Source organism: Pleurodeles waltl, chromosome 7 (genome assembly GCF_031143425.1).
Source record: "Pleurodeles waltl isolate 20211129_DDA chromosome 7, aPleWal1.hap1.20221129, whole genome shotgun sequence".
Taxonomy (NCBI): domain Eukaryota; kingdom Metazoa; phylum Chordata; class Amphibia; order Caudata; family Salamandridae; genus Pleurodeles; species Pleurodeles waltl.
Window position 1 is genome coordinate 1,385,308,255 of NC_090446.1, and position 17,211 is coordinate 1,385,325,465.

Below are 17,211 nucleotides of genomic sequence, written 5' to 3' on the forward strand. Positions count from 1 at the left end.
GCAAAAACAGCTTCCTCATCCTTGTCCAGGTGAGGCTCTGTGTGACTAATTCCCCTGGTGTCACAAGAGCTGCACATTCATATAGATTTATTGTGTTAAAGTCTAGGCTCGCAGTGAAGGCCAACTTGCTAGGTCTCTCCTGGAGGATGTTCAGTCTAACCCATTGTAGGAAAGTACACTCTTTTTGGCATGGGTACCCCACTTTTTGCGTGCTGTCAGTGTGTTTTGATTGTTTTCACTGGGATCCTGCTAACCAGGACCCCAGAGATTGTGTTGCCTCTCTCTAAATTTGGTTACTTAGGAATTTGCATACCCCACAATTGGCATACTGCTGCCCCAATGTAAGCCCCTAGTATATGGTACTTAGGTACCCAGGGCATTGGGGCACCAGGGGTTCCCCGTGGGCTGCAGCATGTAATTTGCCACCCATGTGAGCCCATGCAAAATGTGTCAGCTGGCCTGCCATTGCAGCCTGCGTGAAAAGGTGCATGCACCCTTTCACTACAGATCACTGCACCAGGTCACTGTAAGTCACCCCTATGGCAGGCCCTCCTAGCCCAGAGGACAGGGTGCAGGTACCTGTGTGTGAGGACACCCCTGCATGAGCAGAGGTCCCCCTACGAACTCCAGTTCCATTACACTAGACTTTGTAAGTGCGGGGAAGCCATTGTACCCATGTAAGGGACACAGGTGTGTGTCCAGCTACATAATGGTAACTCCGAACCTGGGCATGTTTGGTATCAAACATGTCAGAATCATACCCCAATACTGTTGCCAGTATTCGTTGTATGATTTCATGCACTCTTTGGGCTCTATAAAGGACCCCCAGCATTGCTCCTACAAGTCTTCTGGGGTTTCCAGGCAGCCCATGCTGCTGCCACCCCTCAAATAGGTTTCTGCCCTCCTGCTGCTTGACCAGCTCAGGCAGAGGAAGGCAGAACAAAGGATTTCCTGTGGGAGAGGGAGGTAACACCCTTTCCCTTGGAAATAGGTGGTACATGGCTTGGGAGGGGTAGCCTCCCCAAGCCACCAGTATGCCTTAAAGGGCATATTTGGTGCCCTCCTTGCAGAAACCGGTTTGCACCAGTCCAGGCTCTGGCATGAAACTGGACAATGGAAAGGGGAGTGACCACTCTTCTGTCCATCGCCACACCAGGGGTGGTGCCCAGAGCTCCTCCAGGTGGCCACTTGATTCTGCTACCTTGAATCCAAGGTGGGCAGAGGCCCCTGGGAGCCCCAGGGATGTCATAGCCCCATCCTGATAGGTGGTAACCCTGTTAGGTGACCAGTCCCCCTTCCTTGGCTATTTAGGGTCTCCCTCTTGGGTGGGTCCTCAGATTTCACTTGGAAGATTACAGCAGGACTGCTCTGCATCGCTTACTTCATCTTCTGGCCACTGGGACTGCAGCCCGAGCGTCGAGAATTTGACAATCTGCAACTACACCGACGACTCCGCTCTTCAACATTGTTTCTCCGACTCCTTGCAGCAACTGCAGCATTTTCCCAGCTGTCCATCCTCTGAGGGCGGCGGGTCTTCAGCCTGCAAAAGAAGCAAGAAGGAATCTCCTTTGGAGTGAAGGAGTCACACATCCGCCGGTACCAACTGCAACGATGACCAGCTGTGTGAATCTTTTCTCCTCCGGAGCTGCGTGGATCCTGCCTCAAAGGTGGTGGTCTGGGGTGGTCCCCTTGGTGCTCTCTACCAGGTATCCATCTTCGGAGACAGTAAGCCCTTGCCTCTTCTTGCAGTACAGTACCCCTGTGCACTGCAACTCTTGCAGCTACCAAGGCTTGTTTGATCCTCTTCCAAGGGATCTTCAGGCTCCGTGTAGCCCTGGCGCCAAGCACTTCTTCCTGCAACACACAGTCTCCTGTTTGCTGCTCCAGCGTCATGGGACACTTCTCCAGGCGTGCTGAGTGGGCCTCACTGTGACTCTGGTGCCTCCTGTCTGTGGGGGCTGCCGCCTCTTCTTGTGACTCTTCTAGCTGCTGAGGGTCACCTCGGACTCCCCTCCTTGGGTCGAGTCCCTTAGACCTTGCTGATCCTCTTCATCCTTGCAAACCTTCTTCTCAGTCTCTTGCATTTGCCAAGGCTTGTTTGGTGGTTTTCCAGCAGCACTGACCGACTGCATCACGACCCCCGACGTGGGACATCACTTGCATCACTTCTGGGGGTCCTTTCCTGTTCCTGTGCTGCACTGCTGACTTTCATCCTCGACCTGGTCCTGCATCCACATAAGGGTGGGTAGTGGCTCCTGCCACAGCCAGACACTCCAACTCGAACTGGACGTGGTCCCCTTCCTTTGCAGATCGTCCTCTGTCAGGATCCACCTTTGGGTTCTTCCAGTCTTATCTGGATCTTGCACAATCCTTTTCCAAAGTCCTCCTGTTGGTTTTGGGGAAAACCTTTGCTCTCTTGGTCGCTGTAGATCACTCTGGTACTCACCACTTGGTGTTCCTAGTTCCTCCAGCTGCCCTCTACTGATACCACTTCCTTGGTTGGAGGACTTCCTTTCACATACCACTTTTTGTAGTATATTGTTTGGCCCTCCCCTAGGGTCCACACTATTTGCTATAGCTTTTACCATTGCCTATTGCTTTTTATGCTATTCACTGATTGCTTTTGTGTATACAATAGTGTGTTTACTTACACCCAGTTGGGTTATTGCCTATACGGTGTTTTAGTATTTGTGTTACTACAATAAAGTACCTTTATTTTTGTAACAGTGTGTGTGGTTCTTTTATGTGTGAAACTGTTGTGTGACTATAGTGGCATTGCATAAGCTTTGCATTTCTCCTAGACATGTGTTTGTTTCTCATCCACAACTACCTCTAGAGAGTCCTGGCTTCCTAGACACTGCCTACACTTCAATAATAGGAAATACCTGGACCTTGTATAAGGTGATAACACTATAGGTGCTAAGCACACATTAGGCCAGCTTCCTACACCCATCTACTCAGAACAGTGGTATAACACAAGATGTGGTCCCCATGCAGAATGTGATGAGGGGCTACTCAGTCTCGTATATATCACAGATGTTCATTGGCCTTGAGTTGAATTTGGGGGTGAGGAGGGGCACTGGATGTATTGAGGGCCCCCATGCACAGCAGGGCCTGAGTTTTTCCCCTGCATAAGACTTCCCGCCTTGAATGAAGAATTAGCCGGAAGATGTATGCATCAGAAACGTTAGTTACTTATCTTTGGTATAGATCTTTTTAGTGGATATCGAAACATGCATATTGCTCACTGACCACCCTCCTCCCCATTCTGAGGAGCAGGATTAGTGATGACTGCATTATTTCATAAGATCAAAAGCTATTCATGTTTTCTTTAGTAGTATATTACTGTTTACCCTTTTACCTGTTTTTTAATGGTGTGGAAAGATGGGAAGTGATGCCAGTGTGCTAGTAAGCACATAGGACTGTTGTTTCATCCGCTGATGGTCTCCGGCTGAGGCAGGAGATGCTCAATGAAGATAGAGTGTCCCGTAGAATGATAGTAAATAAAAAAGGTAAATAACTTGTTCTTCAGTGCCAGAATTAACACACTCACCCACCTCTTTCAGCTTACTTCTGTATATATGCTAACTGTCTCTACGGGCTCTTTTTACCAACTCTCTTGGTCAGAGTTTTCTGGTTGTTGATATCAAGGTCATTATTTAAGGAATAAATATCTAGCAGCTGTTGTCTCCACCTACGACTTTAATTTGCGAGACATGGGCCATATCATCTGCATATTAGAGTATGGGTATGACACCCAATGAAACTTGGTGATAAATCATTGATTTTGCCCAAAAGTCACAAAGAAAAACATAAGTGAGTGCCAGGTACACTCAGCAGTGCTAAGCAGCAACCCTTCTTTAAACCATCTGTTGTTGCTTAAAATTACTTCCTTCTTATTGGATGTCCAGGGGTCAAAATATAACTCCACTAAAAGTTGCAAAAGTGTATGGCCCACTTAATGTTTTCGTAACTTGCCCCATCGTCTCTATTTCATCAGATCTGATGATAAATCTACAAGCCAGGCATGCCTATTCCACCATTTCTGTGCAAAATAAGATGTTAGTATATCATTCATAATAATTTCTAAGCTGTGACACAACCACCTTGTGTTAACATATTTTTCATTTGCAGGATTCATTTTAAGTGAGTTCCCGAAGTGTGACCACCTCCGATGCTGACTAAAATCCTTCAAATTCACACCCATCCAGCCCTGGAATACTTGTAAACCGCTGCCTGAATTCCTCCCGAGGTGCATCGTCCTTGGTGGGAGCGACCTCTTCCCTGAGGAGTTGCTGCACAAGAGACACGGAGGGGATGCGGCACTGGTCGGTGAGGAAGGCCTGCCACATGGCTTGCTGCACCCCGGCCTCGTGCTTGCACAGGAAATTAGTGTCTGGCCTGCTGGAGTCCGCACTAAGACCGCTTATGGGAGCGGAGGTAACCAATCCCCTGCCTTGTTAAACAGTGCCTTCATCTCCAGGGTGGTCTCCTGTGCCACTTGAGCCCACCCACATCGCTAGTCTGCTGGGGACAAACTGGGACACGGTGCGACCGCCCCCGATAACACAGTGGCATGTCTGCCTGGGTTGGGATCCACATGAGAGTGTCTGGCTCAACCCAACCTGTCATTGGCTAATACTTTGATGCCCCTGAGCAGCGGGCCTATGCCACATTCTCTAGCTAGACAGAGAGGAGACCCTACCCTCGCCTGCGCAGTGTTGGTATCTTGCTAACTGCGGCCCCACCGGCCGGAGCTGAGTGGCTGTAGCTTGTGCCCGCCTGCTACCTGTGCTTGATCTTTGCAGGGCCTCCGAGACCTCCGCTTTCAATGACGAGGCTGTGTTTGTCAGCGGCCTTCACAACGAGGGAGTCAAGATGCTGTCAGGAGGCCTTGGGTATGGGAGTGAGCTGGAACTCCTTACAGCGCACTGCTCTACTAAACTGAGCCTCTTAACAATACTGAGAGACACAGTACACCCCGGAGGTTCTTGATGTTGCACACACCTCACTAGTGCATACTGCCTTTTAAGTAGGCCTGTCAACTCATAGGCCAGGCCCCAGAGCTAATCAGACTGCTTGCACTTTGGCATCCTGGTGTTGGTTTTTGCCAGCTGGGCCATTGAACCTCCAATTTTGCGCGTGAGGTTGTCCCCCGGTGAACCTAACTACCTGTGCAGATGCCTATCAGGATTAAGAAGGTGCTTGCCCTCGTACTTAACTTGTGTCCCTCGGAAGGCTCAGATGCACATGGCCTAGAAAGTAGCTTTCTTGGTGGGTGTAACATCAGTCAGACAGATAAGTGAACTTCAAGCGCTCACCCTTGTAGAATTTTTTTACATTTCCGTCCAGATAAATTAGTACTGAGAACAAATCCCAAATTTCTATCTAAAGTAGTCTCTTCTTTTCATGTATACCAGACCATTGAGCTTCCACTGTTCCTTTCCGCACTAGATTTAGTGGTTGAAAGAGTGCTACACACCCTCAATGTTAAAAAAGCAGTAATGTACTACATCGAGAAGACAAAACCTTTTGACAAACTGTAGGAAGTTGGCTCTGTATATACTATCTCAAAGTGAGAAATAGTGTGCACAGAATCCAAGGGTTCCCCTTACAGGTAAGATAGTGGCATAATTAGATAATTCCAATGCTCTATTTTGTGTTAGTGTGGTCGAGCAGTAGGCTTATCAGAGGGTAGTGTTAAGCATTTGTTGTACACACACACACACGCAATAAATGAGGAACACTCAATCAAAGACTTACTCCAGGCCAATATGGTTTTAAATAAAAATATATTTTTTTAGTTTATTTTAAGAACCACAGGTTCAAGATTTGAAGTAAATACATAAAATGCAAGGTACTCCACACAGGTAAGTTAGGAACTTTGAATTAGAGCAATATAATATACAGTCTTTGTTAAAATGGCAAAAGTGGACACTGCAAAAATCAGCAGTTCCCGGGGGAGGTAAGTAGAGGTTAGATTGTGAGGTAAGTAAGACACTTACAAGTCTCAGTCCCTGGGCATAGGCAGCCCACCGTTGGGGGTTGAGGGCAACCCCAAAGTTACCACAACAGCAGTTCAGGGCCAGTCAGGTGCAGAGGTCAAAGAGGTGCTCAAAACACATAGGCGCCTATGGAGAACAGGGGTGCTCTGGTTCCAGTCTGCCAGCAGGTAAGTACCCGCGTCCTCGGGGGGCAGACCAGGAGGGTTTTGTAGAGCACTGGGGGGGAAACAAGTAGGCACACAAAACACACCCTCAGCAGCACAGGGGTGGCCGGGTGTAGTGTGCAAAGCAGGCATCGGGTTTTGAATAGGTTTCAATGAAGGGACTCGGGGGTCACTCTAGCGGTGCAGGCAGGCACGGGGGGGCTTCTCGGGTCAGCCACCACCTGGGCTAGGCAGAGGGTCGCCTGGGGGTCACTCCTGCACTGAGGTTCAGTTCCTTCAGGTCCTGGGGGCTGCGGGTGTGCAGTGCTTGGTCCAGGCGTCGGGTCCCTTGTTACAGGCAGTTGCGGTCAGGGGGAGCCTCTGGATTCTCTCTGCAGGCGTCGCTGTGGGGGTCAAGGGGGTCCAGAGGGGTCGTTTCAGGCTACTCACGGGGTTACAGTCGCCGAGGAGTCCTCCCTGTGGTGTTTGTTCTCTGGATCTCGAGCCAGGGGCGTCAGGTGCAGAGTGTGAAGTCTCACGCTTCTGGCGGGAAGAGTGAGTTCTTTGGAAGTTGCTTCTTTGTTGCAAAGATGTTGCTATTTTTGAGCAGAGCCGCTGCTCCCGTGAGTTTCTTGGTCCTGGGGGTCAGAGCAGTCCTCTGAGGCTTCAGAGGTCGCTGGTCCCTGTTGGATGCGTCGCTGGTTGCAGGTTTTCAACTCAGGAGACAGGCCGGTAGGGCTGGGGCCAAAGCAGTTGTCGTCGTCGGTCGTCTCTGCAGGCTTGTAGGTCAGCAGTCCTTCTTTGTAGTTCAGGTTGAGGAATCTGATTTCCTCGGTTCTGGGGTGCCCCTAAATACTAGATTTAGGGGTGTGTTTAGGTCTGGGAGGGCAGTAGCCAATGGCTACTGTCCTGGAGGGTAGCTACACCCTCTTTGTGCCTCCTTCCTGTGGGGAGGGGGGCACATCCCCAATCCTATTGGGGGAATCCTCCAAAACTAAGATGGAAGATTTCTAAAGGCAGGGGTCACCTCAGCTCAGGGCACCTTAGGGTCTGTCCTGACAGGTAGGTGACTCCTCCTCGTTTTTCTAATTATCTCCTCCAGCCTTGCCGCCAAAAGTGGGGGCATTGGCCGGAGGGGTGGGCATCTCCACTAGCTGGGATGCCCTGGGGCGCTGTAACAAAGGGGGTGAGCCTTTGAAGCTTACTGCCAGGTGTTACAGTTCCTGCAGGTGGATGTGTGAAGCACCTCCACCCAGTGCAGGCTTTGTTTGTGGCCACAGAGTGACAAAGGCACTCTCCTCATGTGGCCAGCAACTTGTCTGGTTTGTGGCAGGCTGGTAGGAACTGGTCAGCCTAACACTAGTAGTCGGATTGGTATTTAGGGGGCATCTCTAAGATGACCTCTGGGTGCATGTTACAATAAATTGCATACTGGCATCAGTGTGCATTTATTGTGCTGAGAAGTTTGATACCTAACTTCCCAGATTTCAGTGTAGCCTTTATGGAACTGTGGAGTTCGTGTTTGACAAACTCCCAGACCATATACTGTTATGGCTACCCTGCACTTACAATGTCTAAGGTTTTGCTTAGACACTGTAGGGGTATAGTGCTCATGCACATTTGCCCTCACCTGTGGTATAGTGCACCCTGCCTTAGGGCTGTAAGGCCTGCTAGAGGGGTGACTTACCTATGCCACAGGCAGTGTGAGGTTGGCATGGCACTCTGAGGGGAGTGCCTTGTCGACTTAGTCATTTTCTCCCCACCAGCACACGCAAGTTGTGAGGCAGTGTGTATGTGCTGAGTGAGGGGTCCCCAGGGTGGTATAAGACATGCTGCAACCCTTAGAGACCTCCCCTGTTATCAGGGCCCTTGGTACCAGTTACAAGGGACTTACCTGGATGCCAGGGTGTGCCAATTGTGGAGACAAAAGTACAGTTTTAGGGAAAGAACACTGGTGCTGGGGCCTGGTTAGCAGGCCTCAGCACACTTTCAAATCATAACTTGGCATCAGCAAAGGCAAAAAGTCAGGGGGTAACCATGCCAAGGAGGCATTTCCTTACAGTCACTCCTTGATTCCAGACATATGACCTTTCTGCAGTTTGCAATCAACTCATCAGAAAAGACGTTGAGCCTCCCTTCCTGCAAGATAGCGAAGATCTGCCAGGAATGCAGAAAACCTTGTTGAGACTGTCAGAATCTCTGAGGCAGATCACCTGGGTAGTAGGTCTTCTATCCTCTTCCATACAAGCAATTTTTCCAGGTCTACTCCACTACACAGCCCTTCAGAGACTCAAGGTTTTCCATCTGCGCAAGGGTCTGTAATACTCGTAAGAGGTGCCTTTTACAGATGAAGTCAAGCAGGAAATTGAGTGGTGGCTTTCGCTTATGGCGGCATGGAACAGATGGGTGATTTTAAGGGCCAGGGCTGTGCCAATGGTGGAAGCAAAGGTACAGTTTAGGGAAAGAACACTGGTGCTGGGTCCTGGTTAGCAGGGTCCCAGCACACTTTCAGTCAAAACTTAGCATCAGCAAAGGCAAAAAGTCACGGGGTAACCATGCCAAGGAGGCATTTCCTTACACAAACTCATCAACTTTTCGTAACCTTCTCAAACCACACAAGGGCTCACCTATATCTGAAGCAAGAATCGCAAGGTTGCTAGTAAAATGCATTCAAACTTGCTACCACAAAGCTAAGTAGTCATTACCTGCAGCTCCAAGAGCTCACTCCACACATAAATAAAAAAGGAGCCTCAATGGCTTTCCGAGGAAACATTCCACTAGCGGACATTTGTAAGGAAGCTACATGGAATAACCCACATACATTAAAAAACACAGTTATGTTGATGTCCTTCCTAACTCAATAGCTGGAATGGGTCAAACTGTATTATGTACACACTTTCAAGCATCTATGTCAACTATTGGCTAGCTACCACTTTTGGGGAGCACTGCTCTGCATTCAATGCTAAGCATATGTATCTACGGCCAACACATGCTAAGACTGGAACATGTTACTTACCACCTAAGCATCTATTCAGTACTGTGTAGTGCCATATATTCATATGCACCCATCCTCCTCTCTGGTAGCTAACAGTTGACGCACTCACTATTGAACCTAAAACACTCATCCTCATCAAACTATCCTTGCATGTTTATCTCACTGTCTCTCTACTTCTCCTTTACCAAGCTCATCTGATGAGCCAAAAAGAATCTATCAATGACGCCATGAGCAATATAGTCTATAGGAGGATTGACTGGAAAGACTTCTTCGAAGAAAAACACGTTGCACATATCCAAGCCCAACACTAGGCGGCATGAGTATGCTAAGCATACAAATCTACGGGACTACACACTACAAATAGATGGTTACAGGGTAAGTAACATAGTCCTTTTAGTTCATAAAGGGAGACGCTTGCCTCCCTACATCAACCCTAAAGTGATTTTAAATACAAAAAATGTACTGTTGTATTATACGACTGCTGCCGTGACTGCTGCCCTAGGTTAAAACGTGGGTTAGGAGAGAGCTTTTACCATGTTTTAACTACAAACAGTTCTTCTTTTTTGATAGGTACTATGGACCGGTCTTCCATGCCCCAACTTTCACCTCCTTGTGGCATGTGGGATTTTGGATTCTGAGCGGGACACATTGATGAATTCAGATTACGGGTTCAATGAGATACTCAAGGTAAGAAAAATGTTGATGATGGGTGAAACTTAGAGACCTGTGTGCTATTTGGCATCCAGTGGGAGGGAGATCTACATAATATATGTGTAAACTGAGACCTGGATTAACCTCCAAGTTCTTATCTCAGCTCTCAATAGAGATATTCGTGATTTATAAGATCGTCATGATTGCATCTTACCTAAGAAATTCTCAGGTGCATATATTGTTCTTTGAGTTCCTTTAGAACTCGTAGATGATCAGTGACATTCTTATGGTGGACACAGGTGACATGCATCATCATGAGAGAGTCATAACTTTTCTGACAATCCCTCAGGGTAGGCAAAGTTGATCTATGAGATTCTGAGGCATATATTGGCAGTCATTGAGATTCAAATGTCTTATGATATGTAGGATTGTGAGGAGATGTATGCTAATGTAAAAGATGCTTTGACAATTAAGTTATGACATGCTTTTCTTTTAGTAGTAATGATACATTATGTTTGTCATCAGGGAGCTTCTTGTCCTCTTGTCATTGTATCCCCACTCCTACATGTTCTTTGTCCACTGATAAATGTGAGTCAATGATCTGTAGTTTGCACAGCTCAGCACATTTGTGTCTTGCTGCCAGTGCCTGAACCGTTGCTTCTTTTTCTCTTGTGGGTCATCCTGCAAGTCATATTACTGTATCTGCTTGTTCGATGGCATGTCTGGCTGTAGATACACATGCTGGGCATAAGCCTGCCGCCTAGTTTTGGGTTCGGAGTGGTACAACTTGTTTTTCTTCAAAGAACGTTTTTCGAATCATGGGTTTGAGTGACTCCTTCTCTCGGTGATAGTGTGCATGGGCATCAAGTCCTTTGTTAGATTTTCTCTCCTCTGTCAGATTCGGACGTGTGTTCCTCTTGCTCTGAGTTCTCGGCTTGATACAATCCCAAACAGGTTTCTCTCAGTCTTCCGTTCAGTGATGGTATTGTTTCTATCACATTTTCTTTCTCATAGTCTGTCCTCCGTTCAAATTCTAATCCCGAAGTCGACTCCCTGCCCTTTGGGGCACCTGCACCCCTCTTCTGCCCTACATCCTCCATTTGGCATTGGCTATGCAGACCTGATGGAACAGACTCAATTTCGTTTTTGCCCTCAATGCCTTACCAAATTCCCCCACACCGATCAACACCAGGTGTGCAATTTTTGTCTCTCCCAAAACCACAACAAGCAAATCTGTGGTGCGTGTCGATCCTTTCAGTCTAAGAAGACGCATAGAGACCAAAGAGCTTGTCGACTGGAAATGGCGTCTCGTACTCCAGACGACACACCAGACATCTTTGGGAACAACGCACAAGAGGAGCCGGAGCAAGAAGAGGCCTTCTCGATCCAAGTCTCAGAGTCGGATGTGCAGTCAGATATTGAGAGCCAGTCAATGTAGTTGGCACAGACTGTGAGTACAAAGACACCTGCAACCCTGATAAAGACTGTAAAACAACATTGAAAGAGGTCACCGTTCCACCACTGCCTCAGAGCCAAGAAACCGTTTTGGATGCCCCTCCCTTCGGCTCGGCACTGAAAAAAGCCAAAGTGAAAACTTCGGCATCAACCTCAGGTTGTGGTAGCTCCATCTCTGCACCAACTTGACCAAGTGCACGCAATGCTTCAGTACTGACCAAAAAACTGCCCTCCTCTGTTTCCGTGCCAAGACTTTGAAGCTGAAAACTTAAAAAAATACTGCTTCCACTCCTGTGGTTTTGGGACACCACTGGTGGAACCAATTGTCGGAATAATGGATGTTCAGCAGCACCGATTTCGTATTCAGGAGGAAACAGGCCATATTATGACAATACCACCCTGTTCCTTTAAAGAGAAAATTGACTTTCAAGAGGCGCTTGATGCCTCTTCTCCAAAGAAGGACACCAAAGATAAGGCTTCATCTTTTCCACAGCCTTCTCCCCAGACCTCTCCACCTCCTTCTCCTCCACCAACATCTCTCCCTCCCTTGGGATTTACACCGGCAAACTGACCCCCAAATGGGGCTCACGATTTAGGAGACAAGTTATATGACCCAGATCTATGGGACACATATGATCCGGATCCTTTTACACCCAATGATCAGGATCTCTACCCAGCTAGACCATCACCACCTGAGGATTCCACCTAATATCAGCAACTCATAGCTATGGCAGCAGCATTTCATAATGTACAGACGCACACTGATCCTATCAAGGAAGACTTTCTATTTGTCACACTTGCTACAACACTTAAAGAAAGTCAGTTTCTTCCCATGCTCCCAGACATGGCTCAGTCACGCTGATGAGATCTTTAAGGAGCCAGTAAGAGCACGCATTATCACTCCCCGAGTTGATAAAAAATATAAGGCTGCACCCAAAGACTCTGTTCATATAGGCTAAGGTTCCTCCCGACTCTATTACGTCAACTCCCTGCAAAAGGGCCAATAGTCAATCCACAGGAGACACTCCCCCTCCCGAGAAGGAGATCCAAAAAATTGATGCAGCAGGCAAAAGGGTTACAGCTCAGGCAGCCAATCACTGGTATTTTGCTAACGCACAGGCCTTTCTAGCACGATATGACAAGGTGCATTGAGATGCCATGGAAGAGCTCCTTCAGTATCTCCCAGAGGAGCATTGTAAAAGGGGTTACAAAATTGTGTCAGAAGGACAAACTTACAAATAATTTGATTCATTGTGCGCTGGATGCTGCTTATACTGCCACACGCAGCATTAATACCAGTGTCATTATAAGAAGACATGCTTGGCACTGGTGTTCAGGGCTCAAACCAAAGGTACAACAGGCAGTGTTGAACATGCCTTTCGATAAAAAGCACCTGTTTGGCCCCTAAGTCGACACTACACTAGAAAGTTGAAAAGAGATAATGAAACCAACAAAGCTATGGGGGCACTCCAAGCCACTGCACCCTGTAGTACTTTTTGTCACTCAGGTTTCACAAGAGGTTTTAGGTCATCCTATACAGACCAGTCTTCCGCACAAACCAAGGCGTCCTCTCAATCCTATACAGAGGGTTTTATCATTATAAAATTATAAACAACAAAGGCAGAGGAAAGTCATCCACTTCTAGAGGCTCCACCTCCACTGCCATACAATGACTGCCTCCACCTTCCTCCGCCACACACACTCCTGTAGGGGGAAGACTTCTACATTTTCACCCACAGTGGTCAGATACCACCACCAACCAATGGGGTCTTTCAATTATCCAAATAGCTACTGTCTAGAGTTAATTTCTACTCAACCAAACATACCCCCTCGCACTCACAGACTTTCACAAGAAGATCTCACTCTTCTCAAAGAGAAAGTACAATCTCTTCTCCTCAAAGAGGCCATAGAGCCAGTTCCATTTAAACATCAAGATTCGGGAGTATACTTCCTGTACTTTCTTATACCCAAAAAAGACAGTTCACGCAGGCCAATTCTAGATCTCAGACAATGAAACCACTAGATTCTATCAGAGCATTTCCATATGGTCTCTCTTTGGGATGTCATTCCCCTTCTCCAACAAGGCGAGTTAGATCTAAAAGACACCTAATTTCACATTCCCATCCATCCAGCACACCGCAAATACCACCAATGCGTGGTGGCAGGAAAGCACTACCACTTCAAGGTCTTACCTTTTGGGGTCACAGCTTCTCCCAGTGTATTCACCAAGTGTCTCGCAATAGTTGCAGCACACCCCCAGGAGTCGCCAGCCATGGTATACAACACTTTTAGATCTCTCACTAGTTCCACACCAGAGGCTCCCCAACAGGCCAGACCTTTTAACACAACATCAAGGACAAAGAAGACATCCAGACCTCAAGTCACTCAACCTAGCAATATGGCTCCTGAGGTCATAGAATTTAGATATTTTACAACTACAGCAAGAATACACGGACATTCTTAAAGAAGCGCGTAGACCCACACCTAGACAATGTTGTGCACCAAAGTGGAAAAGCTTTGTTTGCTACTGCTAATCGAAAAACATTGACCCTCTTAAGCCATCTCTTCAAGAAATTGTTACTTACTGCATTTACAAAAAGCTAATTTAGCTTACACATCCATTTGATTTCATTTAACAGCTATAGCTGTATATCTTCAAAACAGACAGCATACTTCTGTATTTAGGATCCCAATCATTAAGGCATTTATGGAAGGACTTAAGAGTAATTCCACCAAGGGTCCCTCCGGCACCATCCTGGACCTTAACATTGTTCTCACAAGGCTCATAGGTCGCCCTTCTGAACCACTACATTGGTGTCCTTTACAATTCCTATCATGGATGGTAGCTTTTCTAGTGGCTATCACTTCCCTTAGACATGTCAGTGAGCTCCAGGCTTTAACCCTGGAAGAACCATTCTTCCAGAGTCGCAACAATGAAGTAGTTCTTCGAACTATTCCTAAATTCCTGCAAAAGGTAGTTTCCCAGTTTCTTATAAATCAATCAATAGAACTGCCAGCTCTCTTTCCCCAACCAGACTATGTGGCAGAAAGGGCTCTACACACTCTTGATGTGAAAAGGGCTCTTATGTATTATATAGATAGAACTAAACAGTTCAGAAAAACGAAACAACTTTCTGTGAGCTTTTCAATGCCTCACAAAGGAAACCCCATATCAAAAGCTGGTATAGCTAGGTGGATAGTCAAGTGTATTCAAACTTGCTATGCTAAAGTAAAACTAAACTTACCTCTCACACATAGGGCACACTCTACTAGGAAGAAGAGTTCTTCAATAGCTTTCATAGGGATCATACCTATAGCAGATATTTGTAAAGCAGCTACATGGGCTGCACCACATACCTTTACAAAACACCATTGTGTAGATGTACTATCAAGGCAACAAGCCAATTTTGGCCAAGCAGTACTTAGGACACTTTTCCAAACAATTGCAACTCCCACATGCTAGCCACCGCTTTATGAAGGGACTGCTTTTCAGTCAATGCACAGCATGTGTATCTACAACCAGACATGCCATTTAATGGAAAATGCTACTTACCAGTAGACCTCTGTTCATGGCATGTAGTGCTGTAGATTCACATGCACCCTCCCTCCTCCCCGGAGTCCTGCAGCCGTTGCAGTTATGTTAAGATAGATTGACAGATAGGTACATTGCATGGATATCTTTCTCTCTTACTCTTTCCACACTACTCCACTCTGCCACCTGCGGAAAAATCAATCGAACAAAGGACTCAAAGTCCATGCACACTATCACTGAGAGGAGGAGTCACTGGATCCCGTGACTTAAAAAACATTCTTCGAAGAAAAGCAAGTTGTACCACTCCAAACCTAACACTAGATGGAAAGCCTATGCACAGCATTTGAATCTGCAGCAGTACATGCCACGAACAGATATCTACTGGTAAATAACGTTTTCCTTTTCTACCACCATGTCCTAATTCCCTTTTCACTCCCGTAGCTACTGCCACAAGCCTGTTATACCACTGGTTTTGTAAAACAAGGAATTCGATTTACTATCCATCACATCAAATACATTGTTTTCTGTTTGCTCCTTTCAGCAAAAGTTCATAGTGCTCTGAGGAAATCTCAAGTATCCTCAATGCTGATAGGGCTGTGGGTTTTAATGGAAATGCACAGGAGCCTGGGTAATATGGGCTCTGTGATATTACATAGCAAGCACGACATCATCATCACCTCCTACGCCGAAGACACCCAACTTATACTCTCCCTCACCAAGGACCCCGCCAGCGCCAAGACCAACCTACAAGAGGGTATGAAGGACGTGGCAGATTGGATGAGGCTCAGCAGCCTAAAGCTGAACTCTGAAAAAACGGAAGTCCTCATCCTCGGCAACACCCCGTCTGCCTGGGACAACTCCTGGTGGCCCACGGCACCGCACTGACCCCCACAGACCACGCCCGAAACCTCGGCTTCATCTTGGACCCTCTTCTCACCATGACCACGCAAGTCAACGTCGTGTCCTCCGCCTGGTGTCCTCCGCCTGCTTCCTCACCCTCCGCATGCTCCGCAAGATCTTCCGCTGGATCACCGCCGACACCAGAAAAACCGTGACCCACGCCCTCGTCACGAGCCGCCTGGACTACGGCAACACCCTCTACGCCGGGACCACAGCCAAACTCCAAAATCGCCTGCAACGCATTCAAAACGCCTCGGCCCGCCTCATCCTCGACGTACCCCGTAGCAGCCACATCTCCGCACACCTGAGACACCTGCATTGGCTCCCAGTCAGCAAAAGGATCACCTTCCAACTTCTCATCCACGCACACAAAGCCCTCCACGACAAGGGACCGAAATACCTCAACAGACGCCTCAGCTTCTACATCCCCACCCGCCTCCTCCGCTCCTCTGGCCTCGCACTCGCTGCTGTTCCTCGCATCCGCCGCTCCACGGCGGGTGGGAGATCTTTCTCCTTCCTGGCGGCCAAGACCTGGAACTCCCTCCCCACCAGCCTCAGGACCACCCAGGACCACCCCGCTTTCCGGAGACTCCTAAAAACCTGGCTATTCGAGCAGCAGTAACCCCCCCTTTCCCCTAGCGCCTTGAGACCCGCACGGGTGAGTAGCGCGCTTTATAAATGTTAATGATTTGATTTGATTTGATAGCAGAAGTGCTTGTTTTCTAAACTCCCAAGGATGCTTGGGCAGTTTGTGATATTCTGAGAAGACCATACTATCTGTCCAAATCAAATAGAAAACTAGGAATCTGTAATATTCTCAAGGAGAGTTGTTCAATCTTTGAGAGAGATCTTTGAGGTAAATAAGAACCCAAAATGATATTGAAGATTTCGGAGATTCAAGAAACTTCTGAGTCAGTTGTGTGATGCTTAATGGGGCCCAATAGATGAGTTAGATGCTGAGTGTAACATAGTGGTCCGTGAGAGAAGGAAATGTTATGCTGAGCCTTGAAAAAAGATTTAGTGAATGAGGACTGTGAGCAAACCCTGTGGACCACCAATTAGATGGGACGTGATGAGTCGTAGTGAATCAGTGTAGGAAACTGGGGTCTGGTTGCAGAAGTCCCCCTGCCCCCCTTATTGCCTGATTTGTAATGCAACTTTGAAGTGCACTGGGTTCCTGCTAACCAGGTCCCCAGTGCCAGTGTTCCTTCCCCAAAAACAAGACCACTGGTAACTAGATCTTTAAGTGACAAGGCCTTTAGCACCTTTGTAAGTCCCTTGCAAGTGATACCTCTGATACCTAGGGCATAGGTAAAGAGGGTCCCTAAGATCTCCAGCAGAACTTGTGCCATTCTGAAGGGCCACGATTGAGTCGCTTGCTGACGTCTGTTAGTATAGCAGAGCTCAATTTTTGTTGAGGAGCGACTGCTGGTCTCAGTCTTATACCCTGTGACAACGTTGATTTGTTCAAACGCTGTTGAATTGAAATTGTTGCATTGGTCGTTAAAGCATCGTCATGCAGTGCATTAG

The 17,211-nt window shown here is 47.5% G+C and overlaps 1 protein-coding gene across 3 annotated transcripts in view; it reads left to right on the plus strand.

The window, feature by feature from the left end:
• Window positions 1-17,211, plus strand: part of TBC1D17 (TBC1 domain family member 17) — a 416,105-nt gene that overhangs the window by 333,748 nt on the left and 65,146 nt on the right. For all 3 annotated transcript variants that reach the window (XM_069200945.1, XM_069200946.1, XM_069200947.1), the window contains one exon: window positions 9,714-9,830. In XM_069200945.1, the coding sequence (XP_069057046.1) occupies window positions 9,714-9,830 (117 nt within the window). The remainder of the gene's footprint in view (window positions 1-9,713; window positions 9,831-17,211) is intronic.